A 21,865-nucleotide genomic window follows, 5' to 3' on the forward strand; every position below is an offset into this window, starting at 1 on the left:
GCAGCGATACACACAAAGCTTTGCATTTCATAAACGTCAACTACAACTGAGTCCGCAAATTTTTAAGTGACTTCGGATCATACCTTCTCCCAGTCTTTTCTTGCACTCGTTACCGAAACATATGATCTAGGTTCTCCTGTATTAATGTATATAGATCACTATCAATGCGTAATTCTTTTCTATTTCATATATAATTTTTATTTTTCAGGAGTAGCATGAGCATTCAAGTGTACCGTACCTTTGCTCATATAACCAGCACTAAAAATACAAAAAAATAATAGTAAAGCTGGGGTGAGAGTTATATGTAAATTCCAGCTTGAGCTGTAGCTTCAAATTCAGTGCATGCCTCGCTTCCCTGAAGCCAGATCTCAAGACAAGGTTCTCCACCATTCAAAGCTTCATTATCCTAGGGAACCCCACCCTATCCCCACCCCTGCGTGTTGAAAGTTCCCTTTCCCCTCCTTCATGGTCGCCCATTTTCCTACCCTTTACGGGTCACGATTTTGTGTTTAGCAGTTGGCAAACACTGCACACTACATCTCCAAATTCATACGTTACTGATTCCTGAGGTGCTCTCTCACTCCACAAAAACCGCTTTACAATATGGAGGAAACCTGAATCGCTGTTGGGGTTTTCAGCTCAGCCGCATTTGTTCCATCATTGTCGCCCATGCGAGGTCTGCTTCATCCTGCACTGTCACCCTCTGTCATGCGAATGCTAGCTGTGAAGTGACCCAATTCATGTCACATGTCACATGACCGGTTCATCTGTGATCTGGACGAATCTCACAACTGCGAATGGAGACTGTTTTTGCAAAGATTTGAGTGTTTTTTTTTTATGCACTTATTTCTGAAAAAGATACATGTGGATTTTTTTTTTTTTTTCCAGGCTGTTGTAATTGGGGATGTGGGCTATACGAGGAAAAATACAGCACATGTGTGTTTTGTAATGCATACTGTGGTATGGTTATGGATAACTTGCCTATGATTCAAGATGGCATATCGTTCAAACATAGCATACGATTCAAACTGATGCAGAAAATATGGTCCCGAGTTTTGCATTGCATAGTACATACATATAGCACATATACATTTATTGTTCCTTGTTTACACTCAATGCTTACATACTTAAACAATAGCCACCCAGTCTTGCATAAAACAACTTCTGCTTGAGCAGGCTGGCAAAACTATCATGATATTGATAATATTGTGGTACATACCTCCTCGGCTAGGAGAAAGAGGAAGTTGACCACATGCTCTGGCTTCCCTTCAAACTTCTTCCGGAGCTCAGGGTCCTGGAAGAAGCATCATCCAAGCGTAAACGTGAGACATGTGAGAAAACAAGCTGCAACAGTATCTGATGTCAGAAACTTACGTCACTGCAATACAATCATACTGACCGCCTCGCTGACTCCAATAGCGAAAGCAACAACTCATATATGTACCGTTACTGATCGTGTGACCTTGTCCAAAAAAATAAATAGCAAGTGTACCAGTTGCCTCCAGTACTAAAAGGCTGTCATTACTCCTTTCTCGCACTCCATGCTTGGCATCTAACTACTACTTGCATATTGATTGAATATACATGGAAAATGTACCGCAATTTCTTTTTTTTTCTCAGAATTTTGACAAGGTGCTGCACTCACACGGAACCAAACCTTTTAGTCAAAATAATGTCAGTGCAGCCAGAGACTTGTGCACAGTCCGGATCCCCAGACGTACCATTGCATGAAAGGTCAACACACAGCTCTCGCAATCTAATAGTGGCACGCAGAACTATGTAGCACACAAACATTCACTGATGCATGCATGTGGCATTGTGGCACCGAACGCAATTGCTTCTCTGTCGGAAATTTTTTTAAAACAAATTTTGACCTGCCAAGTTGGAGGTGTTGCCTTTACACAAGTCTATATGGTATGTAATTATTAAACAGATCCTGACATCTGCAGCAACGAATTCTGTGTTGCCAAAATAATTATCTCCCTTTCTGCTTCTCTGTGCTTAGGAAATACAATATCTTCCCAGAAATCACCCAATATAAAAGATCGGTCAGTTGTAGGAATTTAGTCTGCCAGTAAATGGTAGTTCGAAATTAATTTTCATACGCTTAACTTTCATTTCAGCCAGACAGTTACCTAATTTATTGAACAGAGCTAAACGGCTTCAATAAGGCAGCATTTTGATATGCTGATGACTATCTTATAAATATGCTTGCAGCCTTTTGTTACACAGGGTGAAACTGACATATAATCCAACACGTGTTTATTAACATAACTAGATCTTAAGTTCGGGGTTCCTGACAATCACCAGTCTCATTTTCACAATATCATCTGACGCACAGAATATCATGTAGAAGTATCTGCTGCAATGCCCAAAGCCTGTCCTAAACCATAGTTCTGGTCATTCTAAGTTAGTAAAGAGAGGGACTGCCTTCTCTTTTATTCATGCAGCATTGTTAAAGTCTTGTATACACACCTGGTGGCACGCAGTGTAAATGTAAAACTAGACAGCCTTCTTTCTGCTAGGTTCATTACGTCTGTTATTCCTTCAGTTTGCAAAAACTGCTGCAAGTTAATAAATGTGACGCTGCCAAGCCCGACTGGCACGATAGAAAGAAAGATGCAGCAGTTATTCCATATCTGCACAAAATCTTGCATCTGTAAAGAAAAGTTGATTTACAGTTTGGGGTTGAGCTTCATTAAAGGCCACTTAATGGTTCTGCGCTAACATGGTGACAAAGAAATGTGGCCGAAATGCATGAAAATTCTCAGTGGAACAGCAACTTGACCCTCTGCTCCCTTATTACAGTGACACAGAGGAGTATCACTGATGGTATGGATGTCACAGAGGATGTCACTGATGACACAGAGACGATCTGATGGTATCATTCTATACATAGCAGTAGTGAAGCGCGGAGAGGGCAGTGGCATAGGAGAGCTCCCCGTTCGAGAAAGCCAACACGAAAGACAGGGTTGGCACTGAATGCAGCACTAACAGCTGTTCGATGTAAAAATTCAGCTCTAAAACTTAATGGTAGCAAACCAAAGAAGAGAACAAGACAGGTAAAAAACAAACAAAAAGGCCGGCAACAACATTCATGTACACACACAAATTCAGGCAACCAACAAACAGAGAAATAGGTAGGAGTGAAGCAGACACCTGTGTGGCTATGCCAACGGGGCAGGTGTTCAGGTGGCACTTGCGCATCATGGTGCAGCCCATGACGATTAGTGGTGCAGTCGAGAAGCCGAACTCGTCCGCACCCAAGATGGCAGCCACCATCACATCAAAACCTGGAGACAAGGTGCCAGAAACACAAGCGGATTAATTGGGTTGCAATTAGGAAATCAAGGAAGTGTGAACAACTCTGTAGCTTTTTTTCTAACAGTTGTGCACACCTTCATATCATCAACAGTCTAGTCATTAACAACGTTCTGCTCATTCCTCTTCATTAAAACCTCCTAGTCACTCGCAGGTAGACATTGTGGACTAGGTCAAGTCATGTAATGCGTGGAGCAGATAAATGGTGGTCTGTTAGAGTAACATAACTGAAGCCAAGAATGGCCATCACATTATTTATAATTCTCTGTTACCTTCAAATGCTATGTTTATCAGTGTAGAGCAAAAGATGATTTCTACTAGGGGTGCATGTGCGAATACTTGAATATTCGATTTCGAATCAAATAGGGAACATTCAGATAGTTTGATTCATGAATTGAATAACTGATATTTGATCTCTCAAATGTTCCATTTTTCCTATTTCAGTACCTTCGGTGAACAACCCAGCCGTGGTCGGTCAGTGCCTTGACACACGCAGCGTTCCCATGGCACGCGATGTCTATCGGTACAAGGTCCGACCAGGTCGACCAGACAGATCGAAACCATTAATGGTACATGGAAAGAGGGAACTACAAAAACGGCGTGTACGTGTATCAGTAAGCACTAAAACAAGACGATGTACACCAGCCAGTCTGGTAACGAGCTCGAGCACTTCGAGTACGTGGGCAATAAACCTCAGTTCTTCCATGTTTACTGTGTGTGTCAGTCTCATTCTTACATGGTGTCAGAAGTGGCTAGTTCCCATGCTAAAGTATGACAGAGCTTGCGCCTCTAGAGCCATTACGTTTTGGCGATAATGTGGCGGACAACTGGACTTGGCGACACACCACCTCAACTTCAAAGGCTGTTCATGCGACTGCTGAAATATGACTACCTGTTGCAATTTGTTCTTGGAAAGAAACGTGTTGTGGCTGACACCCTGTCGAGAATGCAAGAACAACGCGTGTTGGAGAACTGTACAGAGGATTTGGAAGTACATGCCACAAGTGTCTTGGACGACCGAGTGAGCAGGAGAACAATGGACAGACTGAAGTATGCCATAGCTAGGGACCCAGAGCTACAGCAAGTCATGGAAAAACTGCAGGCATCAGAGCCTATGAACAGGGTGTGGATACAACACGCTAATGAATTGTCAGTGGTGGAACGAGTACTGATGAATGGGGCCAAAGTTGTCATTTCCTCCGAGCTTAGAAAGAAAATGCTCTGTCTGTTGCATTGGGGGCATCTGGGCATAGCCAAGTGCAAATCACAAGCACGCAGTCTCATGTTCTGGTCTCGGATGACAGCTGACATGAGAGAAATGGTTGAGCAGTGTCCAACCTGCCAAATACATGCATACAAACAACCGGCTGAACCCCTGCTGTTGCACGACACGCCCAGTCACCCCTGGTACAGGCTGGGAGCAGACTTGCGCAAACATGCTAGCGAGCATTACCTAGTCGCGTACAATGCATACTCTAACTGCGCAGAGGTTTAGGAGTTGCGCAGAACCACGACAAAGGGAGTCATGAACAAACTGTTGCGAATATTTACCCATTATGGCATCCCCCACGAACTCTGCACTGATGGCGGTTCCCAGTTCACAGCCAAGGAATTTAAAGACTTTACAGTGATGTTTTCCTTTGAGCACGTCGTCTCCAGCCCCTACTATCCGAAATAGAATGGACTCGCGGATAAAGGCGTGCAATTCATCAATAGGCTGCTCAAGAAGGCAGGATCATCAAAGAAGGAGTTCTGGCTTGGCCTCCTCAACTACCGTGCATCACCGCTGGAAGATGGTGCCTCACCATCCCAGTATCTCATTGGTCGCAACAGCAGAACGTCACTCCCGGATCCTTGTTTGGATTCACCTCAGCAGCTCTCAAACCCCCCAAAACACAAGCAAAACATGAACAGAGGACAGTAGCTCCCGCTGCTCCACCCCGAAGACACTGTCCAGACTTGGTCTCGAAACAAGTGGGGCATGGAAGCTGAAGTTTCGGACCTGGTAGCCCTCAGATCATACAGAGTTCTAACAGAAGATGGAAGCGAATTTAGAAGGAACTGCCAAGACTTACAGAAAATGAAAGAAGCATTCAACTCAATATCACACCAGCTTCATCCTACAGGACGTAGCGCTGGAGGTGCAAGAAGTCATCCAGGGCTGCAGGGAGCAACCAAAGCTCAACGGGCCTACAGGAGTGTTGACACTCCGTTAGTGCATTCAAAATCAACAACAGCAGCAGGGAACAGCAGCAAGGGAACATCTGGAACTGCCTACAGCATCCTCGGCAGTCTCGGAGCAAGGGCTGCCATAGAATGCCTTCCTCCCACATCTGGCAGATGAGCCTAGAGGGTCGTCCTGAAAACAAGCAGGGGAGCAGCCAGCTGTGCAGGCCCCAGGAGGAGGAGCAGAGACTGTTATAGAACGCTGTCATACTACATCTACTGGGCCGACAGGAGTGGTTGTTGCAGAACCAAACCGACGGTCATCAAGACTCAGAAGGCCTCTCCACCAATTTGGCTACTAGGACTAAGACGTCCAGTATAGCCAGCTTTCAATGTTAAGGAAAAGAGGATATATCAGTAACTGCTAAAGCAAGACTATGTAGGCCAGACAGTGCACTCATAGAGTATGAAAAGCATGGAAGCATGTGTGAAGATCGGGTCAATTAGCCACAGGAAGGTACCCTGATTGTATCGGATACACATGCTCGGTTTTCACGCATGCAGATTCGTGCAGTTCAGAGCTTTCTGCCCACATGCAACCACACTGACGAACTTGAAAACTTGATGAACAGGAAAAAAAGGGGAGGAGGGAGAAAGCGAGGTGTTGCACAATCATGCTATGGGCCTCCAAATTTGACAACTCTACCGTGAATTCTGGCCGCAGTTGACCTGTACAGCACCAATGATGGCCCGAAGCGGTGCCACTTGTCACGTGATGCACATTTCCCGCTTTTGTCCTTCGCACAGCTTGGCCTTAATGAGCTGAGAATAACTTACAGAAACCACCTAACATAGAGATGAAAAAAACTTTCCCATTTCCTGGAAGAAAACTGGAAAGCAAAACTTTCTAAGCAATAGAAGATTGCCATTAAGCACAGTATGGCCAATTAATAAACTGAAAACCCCATTAGTATTTAGGTGGTGGATGGCAGAATGAGACAAAAGCTGCAGGTGGCAACTGTGTGCAGACCAAGTTGGCCCCATTGTTCTCAGTGAATGGACCCGAGCTCTTCAAAAAAAAATTTTTTTTTTTTTTGCTATTTGTTAAGCTTCAGAGGGAAAAAAGCACTTGCTTCTATTTGACAAACACTCTACATATATATAAAAAAATATTTTCCAGAACTTCGTATACAAGCTTAGTTGTTATCTGTGCTGGAATATAATCTGGTGTTCCATTTAAACAACAGTACAGCATACTATGCACTTCAATTCATATGTACTTAAATTACTGATAGCTAGCAAGATCCTTGTTAAGTAATGTGATTAGCCTTCTGAGGATATACAGCACCGTTCTTGCACAAAATCTGGAAGCATAAAGGTTTATGTTAAATTTTCTGATATTCAATATTCGATTCAATATTTGCCTTTCTTTTTCTTGATTTGATTCAACATTTGATTCGAAATCTACTATTCGGCATTTGCCCAACCCTAATGATTATGAGGTGTGACGAGATTAGGAAGTAGCAAGAATAAGAAAAAAGTGGCTGATGCAAGACAGACAACTGGAGTCAGAAGAAGCCTTTAACATGCAAAGACTATACTATACAGTCGAAGCTTGTTATAACAAAGTCACATCTGGCATGAAAGTACCTTCGCTATATCTGATACTCTTCAGACATATATTCATTGCATGCCAATTTAGGCGAGAAAATTTTTATATTTATTTAGCTATATCCAATAATTCAGTATATTTGTATTCATTATATTGAAGTTTGACTGTAGTATGATGATGATGAAAAGGAAGCCATAAGGGGAGCTGATGGCATGCCATCAGGTACTTGATCGCCTTTTCATCAGCATTCTTGATAACTGTAGATTTTTGTTTTGAGCTGCCTGTCTGTCTGTGATGAAACGCGCAGTGCATACCTGTGCGTATCTGCCCGTCAGCCTGCAGAACAATGCGCGAGCGCAAGTCATTCTGCACCAACGTCTGGTGAGTCTCGGCAATGCCCAGCTCCCAGGGCAGGCCCGCACCCTTGATGCCCGTCCAACTGCTCGCTCCCGTGCCTCCGTCGTGGCCTGAGATGGTGATGTGCTCTGCCTTGCCCTGCCATCATTGGTTGGGAGAGGCCTTGTGTACAATGCTGGCATCTTTCAAGGCACAAGAGATGAACTATAGCGAGGCATACGTGTGTAGAAGGTATACACAATGCCTGGAATGGCGCTGGACATGAGCGAGTTCATTCTTGAAAAAGCAGTCATGGAAAGCCTGGCGGTGATAGCTTAATATCAAACTACTTTTCATTCACGCAGGAAAATTATCATAGTCTTCCAGAAGCACACAACATGAAAGCGCTTACACTAGAAACTCTCACAAACCTCCAAAGACATGAGATGGAATGATTTCTGGCAGCTCTCTAATAATGCATTATCATGCTGTATAGTTTCGACAGTTAGAGATAATTACTTGCAGATTTACTGCCACATGCACCAGAGAAGAGTTTTGGTTATTTGGCACATTTGTGCCATGCATCTGCAATGATTTACAATAGTTTCCTGCATTTAGCATACTGCCACATCATGCAGTTGCAACAATGGCGAGGGTTTATTTCTTTTTTTTAAGCATGTGCACTATCATATGTGCACCTGTAACGAGTTCTGGCTGGTAATTGTACATATGTTACCACGCCATGTGCTAATGCACATCCTGTCGCTTTCTAACAGGCACACGTCATTCCACTGCTCAAGAGTGATGAATCAATTTTTCTTTTCTTTGTTTACCATGTTATGGGCTGCAGGCAAGACACATGTACATGCTCTTTCCAAATTAAACTGAAATATACAACAGAGTATCCTTTTAACTCTGTCACATCAAATCCTGCATATTAACTTTATTAGCAATCCCACACTAATTAGCCCAAATCTACAGTTATTCGTGTTTCTCAAAGTATCAGCTTAGTTATTACTACAGGAAGTCCTGGAAACACAGTGCTCTACTCATTTCAGTTAAGTTCACTGACTACGCTATAAAAGAGAAGGTGAGCAAGGTCCACTTCTGAGGAAACCATAATAAATATTTTCGCAGAACAATGTCTTCCATTCACATTTTCTGCTTATCGACAGAACATGTCAGTTTAGAACAGAACAAAGCAATTATATTATGAACCCAGATTACTTTACTAATTTTTGAAGGAGACCAAATATAATGACCAATTTCGGCTTTGAACAGAGTAAAACTTATTAGGTGTGCTGCATGAAGTGATGTTTTAATTATGATAACCTTGAAAGATGATGAAACAATGACATGTAAGCTCACAAGGTTAGGATTAATCATTGTTTTCTTTTCCTATAAGCCAGAACTTGCCTCACTCAATGAGCTTGCTATATTTCCACACTTTTATTATTACCGTAGCACACCCTCACACTTGTGAAAGTAGCAGAGACAGCCGAAAAATGAAAACAAGGAGCAACGTTGTGCCACCCATACCTTGGCCACACCAGAAGCGACCACTCCCACGCCAACTTCGGACACCAGTTTGACAGAGACGCGAGCACTGGGGTTTGAGCACTTGAGGTCGTAGATCAGCTGGTAGCAAATAAAGAAAGAAGAGATACAGGTTGGAACTGCTTCAAACAACAGGGCAGTACAGAACCTGAAACTACGTATACATACACTCACTCAATGTGACGAACTGACCGGCCAAATTATTGATTGATTGATTGATTGATTGATTGATTGATTGATTGATTTATTTATTTATTGAATGATTGATTGATTGATTGATTGATTGATTGATTGATTGATTGATTGATTGATTGATTGATTGATTGATTGATTGATTGATTGATTGATTGGGCTTAAGATCTTAAAGCTATCTGACTACCTGGGGTTCTTTAACGTACAGCTAAATTTAGGTATGTGAGCGTTACTGAATTTTGCCCCCACCAGAATGTGCTCACCATGGCCGGGAATCGAACCCTTGACCTTGTTCTCGGCAGCAGAACACTTTAGCCATTGAGCCACCGCAGCAGGTAGGACTCAACCTTCTTGGACGTAACAAGACTTGACTAAAAATTTATAGATCCCTAAGCTATTCTGCTGCCATTGCTATTTAAGGATAATGAAAGTAGAGGAAATGTATTAAAATTAAATTTTCAACGAACAATATGAAGTGGTGCCCGACAGGGACAAACATGACAGCAAGGACTCACCTCAGCCAGGTCCTCAATGGAATAGATGTCGTGGTGAGGTGGAGGGCTGATGAGGCCCACACCGGGAACGGAGTGCCGGGTCTTGGCAATGTCCTTGCTCACCTGAAAGGCGCCAAAAGAGTAGCACACCTGAGCTAAAATTTTTAAGGAGAATTGTATATTAGTCTAACACATTGCTAGTACTGTACTGTTTGCCTTGTTAATACTGTGTTGGTATTGTAAAAATTTGTACAGTAGAATTCCATTAATTCCACTTTGACAGGACTGATGGAACTGATAATGATCTAAAGGTTTGAATTAAGGTAAGAGGCAAAATAAATGTCCAAATACACTGGTGCTATGTTCAGCGGTATTTACCGTATTTCACCACATCTAACACGCACATTTTTTCAGAGAAAATAGGTCCGAATATTGCTTGCACGTTACAGTCGGATACGAATCTGATGTCTGCAGCACTGGCAACAGCCACCATCAGAGCTGTCAGACACAATATCACCGCCATCACAAAATGGCAACAGCAAACAATTTAATTACTGTTTCTGTCGGTTCATTTTCGTGCTTCACTACAACCTTGAGCTGTATCTCCCGCCAATAACTTTTGGAGATACCATCACTTTCGCAAGATGTTGCACAACTTGGCACCGAATGCGTCGGCATAATTGGACCCGGCGTTTCTTGCGCTGTACCAGTCTAGCTATCTTTGCACAGTGCCAGGAACCCTGTCAGCGGATACTTCGCAAAGTTCGATACAGAGCCTCGCGAAAGTGATTAGCAGTATCTGTAAAAGTAATCCCTCGAGAATATACTGTCCTGGTGTACTTTGTATCTACCCCGTGAAGCAGAAATGGCAATGATGATGGGCCTCTTTCATAATGAAAGCTCACTAAAAAAATTCCAGTCTGAAGGTAAATTCTGTGTGTCTTGTTTTTTCTGATCACGAATGCGGGGGGGGGGGGCATGGTATACATATATTTTTTTATTAATCGGCAGCATGTTACATTCATATGCACTTTTATTTTCTTACTTAAAAGGGGCCCTGAACCACTTTTTATCGATGAGGAGAAAGGCATTTGAAGTTAAAATAGGCTACTTCAGAAAAACTTTGCTGCAAAATGTACGTTCAGCAGAAGCAGAGTTATTGACAATCAAACATGCCCTTCACAGTGCTTCTGCTCCTTCTTTAATGCCTTGCAATGCAAAGGCTGCAATGGAGCCTTTGCAGCGCAAAGCACTAGGCAAAGCATGCCCACAACGCTCCGGCCACTGAATGTCACCGTGGTAGTTCAAATTTGATTTTGGGTGTTAACGTACACGCCACTACTTCAGGTTTTGGCACCTACAACACACCAAACGTGGGGTGCCCTGATGTCTTCCTCCCCCGCCGCTCCTTGCAGGGGAGGAGGTCATCGAGGCACCCTAGCCAAATGTAAGCTAAATGCAGTTGTCCCTAGTGATGCGCCTCCTTACTCCTCACTTGCTGAACCATTTACACAGGGGTGGCACACCCCCACCCGTAAGTGGGTTCTGTTCCATGTGCACATGTCGTGCTGATCTCAACCACCTTTGTTGGGAGTGCCCCCTCTACATCCCACCAAGGCTCCGTGCCCTGGCCACCATACAGCGGGGACCCTGGCCTTCTTCTCTCCGGACTTGGGCTTGCCTGGATATCACATCTCCGGACCATGCCATCGAGCTCTGGCGAGCACTGCTGTTGTTCCTCCAGGACCCGGTGGCACCACCCGGGGGCGATCGGCTCCGCGACAGCCACAAGCGTCATGCGGCCCCCACTTAGCTGCCTCCAGGACGTTCGTTAATAAAACGGAGGCAGCCTTACCCTTCCCCTTTTGCAATAACACCCCTCACCTTTCCACTGCAGCGTCTTCGGCATATTTTAATGTGGAATAAACATGGTTTAATTCATTCATTAGCGAACCGCTGCCCTAGCCAAAGTAAGCCAAATGCAGTTGTCCTTCGCGATCTGCTGTGTGCTTAGCCAGTGGACTCGTCGTGGCATCCCATGGCAACCACGCTATCTACGATACGTAGCGGACCACAGCGACATGCAACTGTAGTGCGTATGCAATGTATGCAACGTATGCACAGCGTTTGCTTTGTGCATGACAGGGCTTGAGTGTGTGTTCATGCTTATACGCTTCAATCTGACCATGATGCGGGCCGGCTTTGTCCTTCACCAGCTTGACCAACGGATAGTAGCCACATCCAACTTGCGCATTTTGAAGCGCTATCAGTAAGCCTGCCAAGGTGTCTAACCAGGAGCGGCTAGTAGCGAGCGCTCGCTGGCAAGTGTACATATGGTCTTATGGGCTGTCCTTAAGTTTCACATGGTTTGAGGCTGGTTGAGCGTTCAAAACTAGTCGAAATTAGCGAGACCAGACAGCTATGCCACCGATAAGCAAGGTGACAAAAGTTCAATTTCTGTGTGGGTAGCCACAGCCAAGCGTGAGCAGGTGATCAATAGTCAGCTTCTTCCGGAAGTATGTAATTATTATTGAAATTTGAAAGCATATTTTCACTTACTTCAGCCTGTTCATTAAGCTTCATCAATAAATACATAGTAACAGAAGGAAGAAGCACCCTTACGCAAACACCCTTCTTAACTGACGTCAGCTATTGGCCAATAGCAGCCACATATGGACAATGAAACTGACAATGAAACAGCTTGTATGGCACCTGCTCTTTAGCGTCGGCACCAGGTACAAGCGAAACGGTGTTTGAGCCACGTGATGCGCAGATCTTGCATCCATTGTGCATATTCGCCTTACGATAACCCATCTGCCGTAAAGTTGGGGTAGCCCTACCACACTTTGGAGAAAAACAGGAGAGCAAAACTTTCTATACAATAAACAAAAAGATTGCCGCAAAACACAGGTCCACTATTAAACAGAGAACCTCATTGGTATTCAGTACATCAGAATGTCACTAATTAATTAGTTTCAGAGAAAAATGAGCACCTGATTCTATTCAAGAGATATTCTATTGATAGAGAAAATAATTTTCAGACCTTCATATACTAGAACTCGGCAGTAATGAGTGATGGCATACTAATTTCGTGTTCCCTTAATAAAAACAGACTGTAGTGTACATCTTGATATCTATGTACCGACATTACTGGTGGCTTGCTAAATTCTTGTTATGCAGTGCTAGGAGACTCACGGGCACATGCGGCACCATGTTTTCTTGCCCGAAATTTGCAAGCAATACATTTAATTTCTTTATATTCAATATTCGGCTTTCTTTTTCTTAATTTAATTTGATATTCGATTCAAAATCTACTATATTCAGTATTTGCACAGCTCTAATAATTACAAGTTTATCTTGTAAAATTTGGTTAATGAGGTAACATCAGTGCGCAATGTGTCTTGCAGTAGCGTACACCTCTTCGACTAATTCAGCTGATGAGACAGAATTGCAGAATCTATCACAGGAGATCCAATCAATAGGCATGTCTCCATTAATATAGATAGCCCAGCTCAATGTTGCTGACAGAGAGAGACTTGTAGTTCCACATCAAAATGAACTCAGTATGCTGTCACCTTGTATCCAGGCAGCTCACCGCCCTCCCCTGGCTTGGCTCCCTGAGCCATCTTGATCTGAAGCTCATCACTGTTGGCCAGGTAGGCAGCTGTCACGCCAAACCTCCCCGAAGCAACCTGGTAGAGAGGGCAAGGGCACTATGTCACACACTGCATAGCAGCTATGCATACGTCCATTGTCCAGCAAGCACAACACATTAGGAAACACCTGCTCGTTGTTTGCACTTGGAATATGTCACATGCATGATGGAAGGGCCTGCATATTCGCAGCTGTTTGGTAGCAATCATCTGTTCATAACTGCTATACAAGTCCGCTACACCCTAACTGACAAAAGGGACTGAAAGCTGGAAGCTTCCAGTGCAAGACATAGTAGCTTGCTTATAATTCCTGAATGTATGTTGTGATGTCACACAAAAATTATGCTACTATATGCAAAAGTCATGCCTCGTGTTGAGACAAAAGTGGCATGAAAAATACATTTAGCATGCACATTTGCAGCATTGCTTTTGCAACAGTACTGCTCATCCGCATCATTGGAGAAACCGCATTAGAGATGACATGCAACAAAGTTTGGTCATGATTTCTATTGGAGTGAAAAGACAGCTATGGTGATTTTCGCTACTGTGGGCTGCTCCACAGTTTCCCCAAGAGCTTCACTTCAACAGACACAGCACCACATACTGAAGTAATGGCTCTCACTTTACCATAAATACAAGATTCCTGTAGAACTCATGACATTCCTGCTGAACTCGCAGCACACATTGCCTTGAAAAAGACAAGTCCACTAATCGAAATGTTGGCTCCTGCTTTCGTTTTGTTCATGTTTTGCTCACTGTCTTGGATTTCCATCTACCACACTTCCCCATGTTTTCTCAACATTTGTACAAGTAATTAATGACGATGTACCTATATGACATCGCTTTCGCTAATCTCATGTTCATTAGAAAGCCTGAGCAATAATTTCCCAATGTTCTTGGAGCAGATTGTCAACTCTGAGAGCTAGAAACAAAGCTGCATTCAAAGGCAAATAATGCTAACTGGTTGGTTTTATTTACGTTTCTATTAATATTCTGAAACACTAACAACAAAATTCATATATGAACAGAACTTCACTCATTGCGTTCATTTCACGTTTTGCTGTAGCTTTGTAGTTTAGTGGCTATGGCACTGCAAGTACAATATGCAGACTCACATATAAAATCCAATTCTAGATGTTGCCATTTGTAGATACCCCATTCCCGATAGGTGCAAGGCTCTTTGGGACCCCCCAACTGATGCACTCTGAAGACCCGTTTGAAAACTTTCAGATAAGTAACCTAATTACTCTGTCAATTACACATCTGCATTTGTACATGACTAAGTCAATCTTAGTATGAGCAGAGCCTTGGAAAGCCAGAATGAGTGCGAAAATTCAAGAAGAGTAGTACCAGTGTCCTGAATTTATCACATTAAGTTCTTTTGGTGTAATGAACTTAGCAGCTGCTTATGGCTGGTGTGAATTATATAACTTACACTGCATTATGAAAGGTACACAACAACGCAGTCCAACCAGCTATTCCTGCATCAGATTGGCTGTAATACGTGAAAATAGAGTAACATTTGTGACACTGACACCACCAGCACTTCTATTTAGGTGTGAAATTAAAAAATGGAAATCTTACCTTCATTCTCTATGCTAATGGTCAACATTTTGCAGTCTAATTAATGCAACTAGAGCTCTGGAAAAAACATTTCGCGAGTTTAAATTGATTTGTGTTTCTTTTTAGTGTCTCTGTAAAGAGGTGAACGCAGTTTAATGAAACAATTTTATGCTGGTTGGTTTAAATTTACTGTCACATATTGAATACAATGTAAAGCTAGAGTACTTGTGCCATCTCTTCTTTTTTGTCAGTTCTCATTCTAGTGTCACAAGGCATTCAGCTAACGACAGATTGCCACGAGTATTCATGCGAAGACAAATTAAACATCACAAAAGACACATTAGCCAGACACGTGGACGACACAGGCTTGTACGCACTTGCTTGATGGCAGAGCGCTTGTTGTTGTCTGGGTGCTGGAGTGCCCAGCGTTCGGCATTTTCACCGCCCTCACCCGTATTGGACTTGCCACCTGCACGGTTCATGGCAATGGCCAGCGTAGTGTGTGCCTCAATGGAGATGCTGCCAAAGCTCATGGCGCCTGTCACAAAGCGCTTGACAATCTCCTTGGCAGGCTCAACCTGGACGACACACAAAAGATAGCATTTCTACCACTTTTGTCCATGGCGCCACAATTGTATTACATCACACCATCGGCTTCCAAGTCCAGTGTATAACAAAGAACTGTCCGATCACACTTGAGTTGCCCCTTTCGTGCATATACAGTAGACTTCTGTTAATTCGACCCTGACGGGACTGACAAAACTGAATTATCCGGTGGGTCGAATTAAACAATATGCAGAAAGAAAGAAAGCCAAACACATTGGTAATTCATTTGGCAGTAGTTGTCCTATTCTAACACGCCCCCAAATCAAACGCATGCCCACTAATGTAGAAACGACATTACATCTCCTAAACAAAGCATAAATCTAATGTGCACCCGATTTTTCAACAAGAAATAGAGTAGCACAATAGTGGTCGGTTTACTCAAGTCAGCTTCTCCACACGATTTCATGAAGTTAACTTCGCCGCGATATTTCCATGTTATGCGGTTAAGCATATGAAGGTTGACCGCACAGAATATTTCCGGCCTAATTTTCTTTAAGGAAATAAGAAAAACAAAGGCACTTATTTGAATCGGGTAAATACCGTAACCAGAAATGGTGAGCTATTGTTATTGACTGAAAATTTCTCTACGGCAAGAAGAAAATAGGCATTTCGGACAAGCGATGACGCATGTTCCAACGCATTCACTGACCCCTAAGCTCCACCGAGACAGGCGCTACCACTAAAGGGGTAGCTATCGGAGTCACTTGAGGGGTCAGGTATGCATGTACTGACTGGGGAAGTTTGAATTATCCGGCAAAGGTTAATTTCAGGATCAAAATAACGAAAGTTTGGGCTCAAAGAAAGGCAGGGATCGAACGAACCAAAAATCAAGTCAACCGGAATCAAATTAACGAAAGTCGCCTGTAATAAGTGATGTTCAAAACAGGAAGGGTGTGTCAGTCAATGGTCAATTCGGCTATGGGACAAAAAATTTGAATATCTGATCAGCACATGCAGCAGCGCAAGATAGATGCTGCTGAGGCACTTCACATTTGACGACACACCCAGATGTCAGCAACATTCCGAGGGGTTCTTCATGTGTTATAAGATACACGAATTGCTTTCTTTCTTCACGTTTTCCAAAATAAGAAGTCAGTTGAGAGTCTGCGCTCATCCTGCGGGTACTTTCTTCAACCTTTATACAATTGTGAGCACTGCACAAATTACATCATGAATGCCTAATATGCCAATAACTGTAATATGTGATGTGCGCTAAAGCTTCCTACTTCCAAAGCTCGTCTTCTACTGGCTGGCAGCCCAGGTGTCAGACACTTCAGATGGTTATTGACATTATGTTGAGTAACAATAAAATTCAAACAGCAGAAGATGACAGGACCAGAAAGAGGAGGAGACAAACACGGCGCTGAACTTACAACTGATTTATTTGAAGTAAGAAGTCAACTTATACATACAAAACTGGGCACGCATGCGCCTGGTCATACATCGATGATCAGATACAAACTCCGGACAGCCAACATACGCACGCGATGTACCTGCCTTGCAATCTACCCTTTATGCAGCAATGCCATTTCTTTCGCTGACAAGATTAAAGATGTTTTGCTCACGCAACTACTAGATTTTCTGGTGATACGGAATGCTTCAGCGACTTCTCTGGTAGTCTTGTCACTATGAAAAAATAACAATTGTGTATCGTCAAAGAAAGGTACGCATTTACAAATACTGCAATGCTTTGCCAGGTTAGTGCCTTTTTTGTCCAATGAATTGGCATGCTCCATTAGTCTAATATAGAGGCAACGGCCTGTCTGGCCTATGTAAGTTTGACCACAAGATAAAGGAATTTGGTAGACAGCGCCCTTCTTGCAGCTGATGTACTTATTGACATGATTTACCTTGCATGCGGCATTCCATTTAAAGCTTTCCTGCTTCCTGTGAACTGCTGCCTCTAATTTACCCAGCTTCATCGGAGCAGAAAAAATGACCCTCATGCCATACTTGGCCCCTACCCTCTTAATACGATGTGACAACGCGTGCTCATAAAGCATGGCAACACCTTTTTACCCCGCAACATTTTCTTTGGGCTGTTCCGAAGATTTCAGCGCTTTTATAATCTTATTAGCGCCAGCCACAATTGCAGAATCTGGAAAACTGGCCTCTCTGCATCTCTTGGCTTGGACCATCAGGCTACTGGACATTTGATGAGTACACGATTTTTTGACAGCCATACCAATACATCCTGTTACAATTCTGAATTTAACAAGCTTAGAGCGACAAGACATGGCGTTTACAAGAAGTTTTTCACTCCTGGGAGCGTACCGCCAGCATACATGGTTCGAAAGGTTAGACAATACGCTCCCAGGAGTGAAAAACCTCTTGTAATCTACGTGTCTTGTCACTCTAAGCTTGTTAAATTCGGAATTGTAACAGGATGTATTGGTATGGCTGTCAAAAAATCGTGTACTCATCAAATGTCCAGTAGCCTGATGGTCTAAGCCTAGAGGTGCAGAGAGGCCGGTTTTCCAGATTCTGTAATTGTGGCTGGCGCTAATAAGATTATAAAAGCGCTGAAATCTTCGGCACAGCCCAAAGAAAATGTTGCAGGGAAAAAAGGTGTTGTCATGCCTTATGAGCATGCGTTGTCACATCATATTAGGAGGGTAGGGGCCAAGTATGGTGTGAGGGTCATTTTTTCTGCTCCCATGAAGCTGGGTAAATTAGGGGCAGCAGTTCAGAGGAAGCAGGAAGGCTTTAAACGGAATGCTGCATGCAAGGTAAATAATGTCAACAAGTACATCAGCTGCAAGAAGGGTGCTGTCTACCAAATTCCTTTATCTTGTGGTCAAACTTACATAGGCCAGACAGGCCGTTGCATCAATATTAGACTAATGGAGCATGCCAATTCATTGGACAAAAAAGACACTAACCTGGCAAAGCATTGCAGTATTTGTAAATGCGTACCTTTCTTTGATGATACACAATTGTTATTTTTTCATAGTGACAAGACTACCAGAGAAGTCGCTGAAGCATTCCATATCACCAGAAAATCTAATAGCTGCGTGAGCAAAACATCTTTAATCTTGTCAGCGAAAGAAATGGCATTGCTGCATAAAGGGTAGATTGCAAGGCAGGTACATCGCGTGCGTATGTTGGCTGTCCGGAGTTTGTATCTGATCATCGATGTATGACCGGGCGCATGTGAGCCCAGTTTTGTACGTATAAGTTGACTTCTTACTTCAAATAAACCAGTTGCAAGTTCAGTGTCGTGTTTGTCTCCTCCTCTTTCTGGTCCTGTCGTCTTGTGCTGTTTGAATTTTATTGTTACCATGGAACACCAACTCGCCCAATCCGCTGCCTTTCTGCAGTCCATTATGTTGAGGCAAGTACTGGGGTAATGACTAACTGAAAGCAACATTTGCATCAGAGAAGTTTTGCAAATGCAAGTTGAGTACCCTTGAGAGCTTAAATGTACTCAGTAAATTGATCATACGTGCTGAAGCCAGTGAAACAACTGGTAAACATGTAATGAAATTGGATGCTTACCTGTGAAATGTCGAGAGGAGTACTGGCATAGTTAAACTCAAACTGTCCACGGAGTGTGCACTGTCGAATGCTCTTCATAGCACTTTCAATGTAGCGATTCCATGAATCCTTGCTGTTGGATCTGCACAACACAAACCATGGCCAACAGCATACCATGTATAACTTTATTTTACCTTTTTGAAAAGGTCTTATTGAATATCACCTGAGGCAGATAGCATTGTTTGGCCTCCTCCAGTGTCTAATTCGTAAGGCTGAGCATAAACTGGACGAAAAATCAAAATGCTAAGGTTTGCTAATTATCTTTCCTTAATTTTTACTTCATAGCTAATGCATGTGCAGATTTGAAGCTAGGTGTATATGAAGTGATATTGACTTTGCATAAATCTGAAGACTGCCATAAATTTCGAGATATCCTCCTTCAGAATATGCCACAGAACACATTGGCATTCCTGTTAACAGCTTTTCAGAAGTCTCCATTGCACTGTGGTAAGAAAATTGCAGCATTTGCTGCTAAACGTATGCATCTGCATTATTATTCAGCCTCACATCTCCAACTCCAACACATGCCATAAATATTTTGAGTAGTCAAACTTTGCTATTAGCGAATTTAAATGCTGCAGCTAGTTATGCAACCAATGTTGACCTCTTCAAGTAATCCATGTAGTGAAGAAGCAGAATTATGCTATCTGCCATAGGCACTTTTTTAAAAACCTGTTTCAAGTAAAAAAAGAAAGAAAAAGAAAATATGGTGTGCCTTAATCAGAGGGTCAATGGTTAAATAGAGAGATCAAGATGCTTTAAAGGATCATTCATGAGCAACTTAGGTGCCAATGTTAACACCAGTGCTCCACGTTTACTTTGGCATGTCTTGTAGCAATGACTTATTACAATTACCTTGCTGCTATAACTTTGTGCAAAACTTGCCACCAGGCAGAAAAACAGCATTCACCATTAACATTGAAATAAATGTTCTGTTTTAATGGTCCCTGGATATTTTTCCTTTAAACCAGCTTTAAACAATGTTATGTATATGGCATAATCACTATGGTCTTACTGGAGCACGGAGTAATGCTATTTACAGGAAAGGTGAATATGTTCAATTCCATTAAAATCACTCTTGGGCAGCTTTACAATAGTTGCCCTTTCATGTCTTCTCAGGATTGCTTTGGCTATGACGATACCGCTGACAGCTGAAAATAGAACATTGTTTTAAAGTAACAGTAAAATGCCGGCAGATCCAACACCCTGTGGGAATCGATGTTGTGCGAAGCAGTGTTCACCTACAAAGTCAACGAAACGACCATAAGAGCACCAAGACGTAGGCGGCTGTTTCATGACTTACATGACACGCATGTCATGACCTGTCATTTATGTTCGTCATGCACTCTTGTCATACTGTGCCAATTTTGGTACATACCAAGACGTACCAAGGCAGCCGTTTCATGACCTACCTGACACGCATGTAATGACATTCATATCGTGACCTGTCGTTTATGTTCGTCATACACTCTTGTCATACTATGCACATTCATAGTAATGCAAGAATATGTGCACAACAAAGCAAGGGTAGTGTTCTGCCTTGCTCTGCTGGCACGAACGTTCCCCACTTAGCAGCGGTGTGCCCATTGTCAGGATGCACAGGTATCTGAGTGGAGCGAACACTAAACGCCAAGCCTTAAAGCTGTGTAATAATATCTCAGCTAATGCAAACAAGCGTTACTTGTTTTAGCTGTGGATGAGTTCATGTTGGAAATGCCAGCATCTGCATGCATGCACATCTGTAAATGTGTGGCAGAGGGCACTGACGTGGCAGCTTCCTGCAGGGTGGATACGCTGAGCGGGTCGTTGACGTGGCTCTCGCCGCCGTTACGCCAGTGGTAGAAGCCAGAATTGCGGAGTACCAGGTTGTCAAACTCGCGACCCAAATAGGCCAAGTCGTGACGCTGGACCAACTCCCGAGCCAGCACCTGCAAGTAGGTCCGAGAGAAGTGGTGCAGGATGCGTAAATTTTCAATGACCACGTACCTACTCTCACCCTAATCATACCCTTTGACTAGCCAGTGCTCCGTGGATCAAACTGAAAGTTAAAATAGTCCTCTGTTGGACAAGGGCTAATATTGTTGAGTGTACGGTACTGTTCGCGTTTAGAAAGAACATTTAAGTGGTAACAAAGCTAATATAACTTCTATAATGTTCTTCAGTTTTAATGAACAAAAAAAAAGTGGATGACATCACATAGTTAAGGCAGATGTCAATACACACAAAAAAGTGAAAGTTTAATATAATGTCCGCATAAATACAGCTAATGTATCACACCTATAAGGATTGATCTCACATTTTCCATTAATTACCGCAATATTGTGCTTTTATTGTCACTGGACACCGTTCCTCGAAACAGACTTTATAGTTTGGGAATGCTAAACCACACTATTTAATTTTATTTTAATTCACATACCCCAACTTCTAACATGCTCTCTTGCATTATGTTAGAATGTTCCCGTTTATATTGATTATTGTCGCATGTGCTATTAGCTGATGTTCCGCATTGTTTGTTGTTTGTTAGCTTTTAAGTGTCAAAGCCTTTGTCAGGTAAAATGCCTCCCTTTAGGCATGCAACCCGAGTCTTGCTTTTTGTCTTGAAGGACAAATCACCAGACAAGGACTTTACAACCAAAGACCAATTAGCAACGTAGGGACCACAGCTCTTACATCAAATGTGGCGCCACCTATGCGGGAGGCGGTGTTGCGGAAGCAGACATCGATCACTTCTTGGGCAAGGCCCACGGCCTCAAAGATCTGCGCCCCTTTGTAGCTGTGTAATGTTGAGATGCCCATCTTGGCCATCACCTGTGCAAAGAAACACCACA

At 42.9% G+C, this 21,865-nt stretch overlaps 1 protein-coding gene across 1 annotated transcript in view; it reads right to left on the reverse strand.

Annotated features, from left to right (window-relative positions):
- LOC135899211 (uncharacterized) overlaps window positions 1–21,865 on the reverse strand; it is a 232,213-nt gene that overhangs the window by 54,373 nt on the left and 155,975 nt on the right. Inside the window, exons 18-27 of the mRNA XM_065428465.2 lie at window positions 21,708–21,845; window positions 20,805–20,965; window positions 18,999–19,119; window positions 15,272–15,472; window positions 13,254–13,370; window positions 9,700–9,801; window positions 8,975–9,073; window positions 7,414–7,594; window positions 3,160–3,293; window positions 1,220–1,294 (exon numbers count right to left, since the gene is read on the reverse strand). Of these exons, the coding sequence (XP_065284537.1) occupies window positions 1,220–1,294; window positions 3,160–3,293; window positions 7,414–7,594; window positions 8,975–9,073; window positions 9,700–9,801; window positions 13,254–13,370; window positions 15,272–15,472; window positions 18,999–19,119; window positions 20,805–20,965; window positions 21,708–21,845 (1,329 nt within the window). The remainder of the gene's footprint in view (window positions 1–1,219; window positions 1,295–3,159; window positions 3,294–7,413; window positions 7,595–8,974; window positions 9,074–9,699; window positions 9,802–13,253; window positions 13,371–15,271; window positions 15,473–18,998; window positions 19,120–20,804; window positions 20,966–21,707; window positions 21,846–21,865) is intronic.

Source organism: Dermacentor albipictus, chromosome 5 (assembly GCF_038994185.2).
Source record: "Dermacentor albipictus isolate Rhodes 1998 colony chromosome 5, USDA_Dalb.pri_finalv2, whole genome shotgun sequence".
Classification (NCBI taxonomy): Eukaryota; Metazoa; Arthropoda; class Arachnida; order Ixodida; family Ixodidae; genus Dermacentor; species Dermacentor albipictus.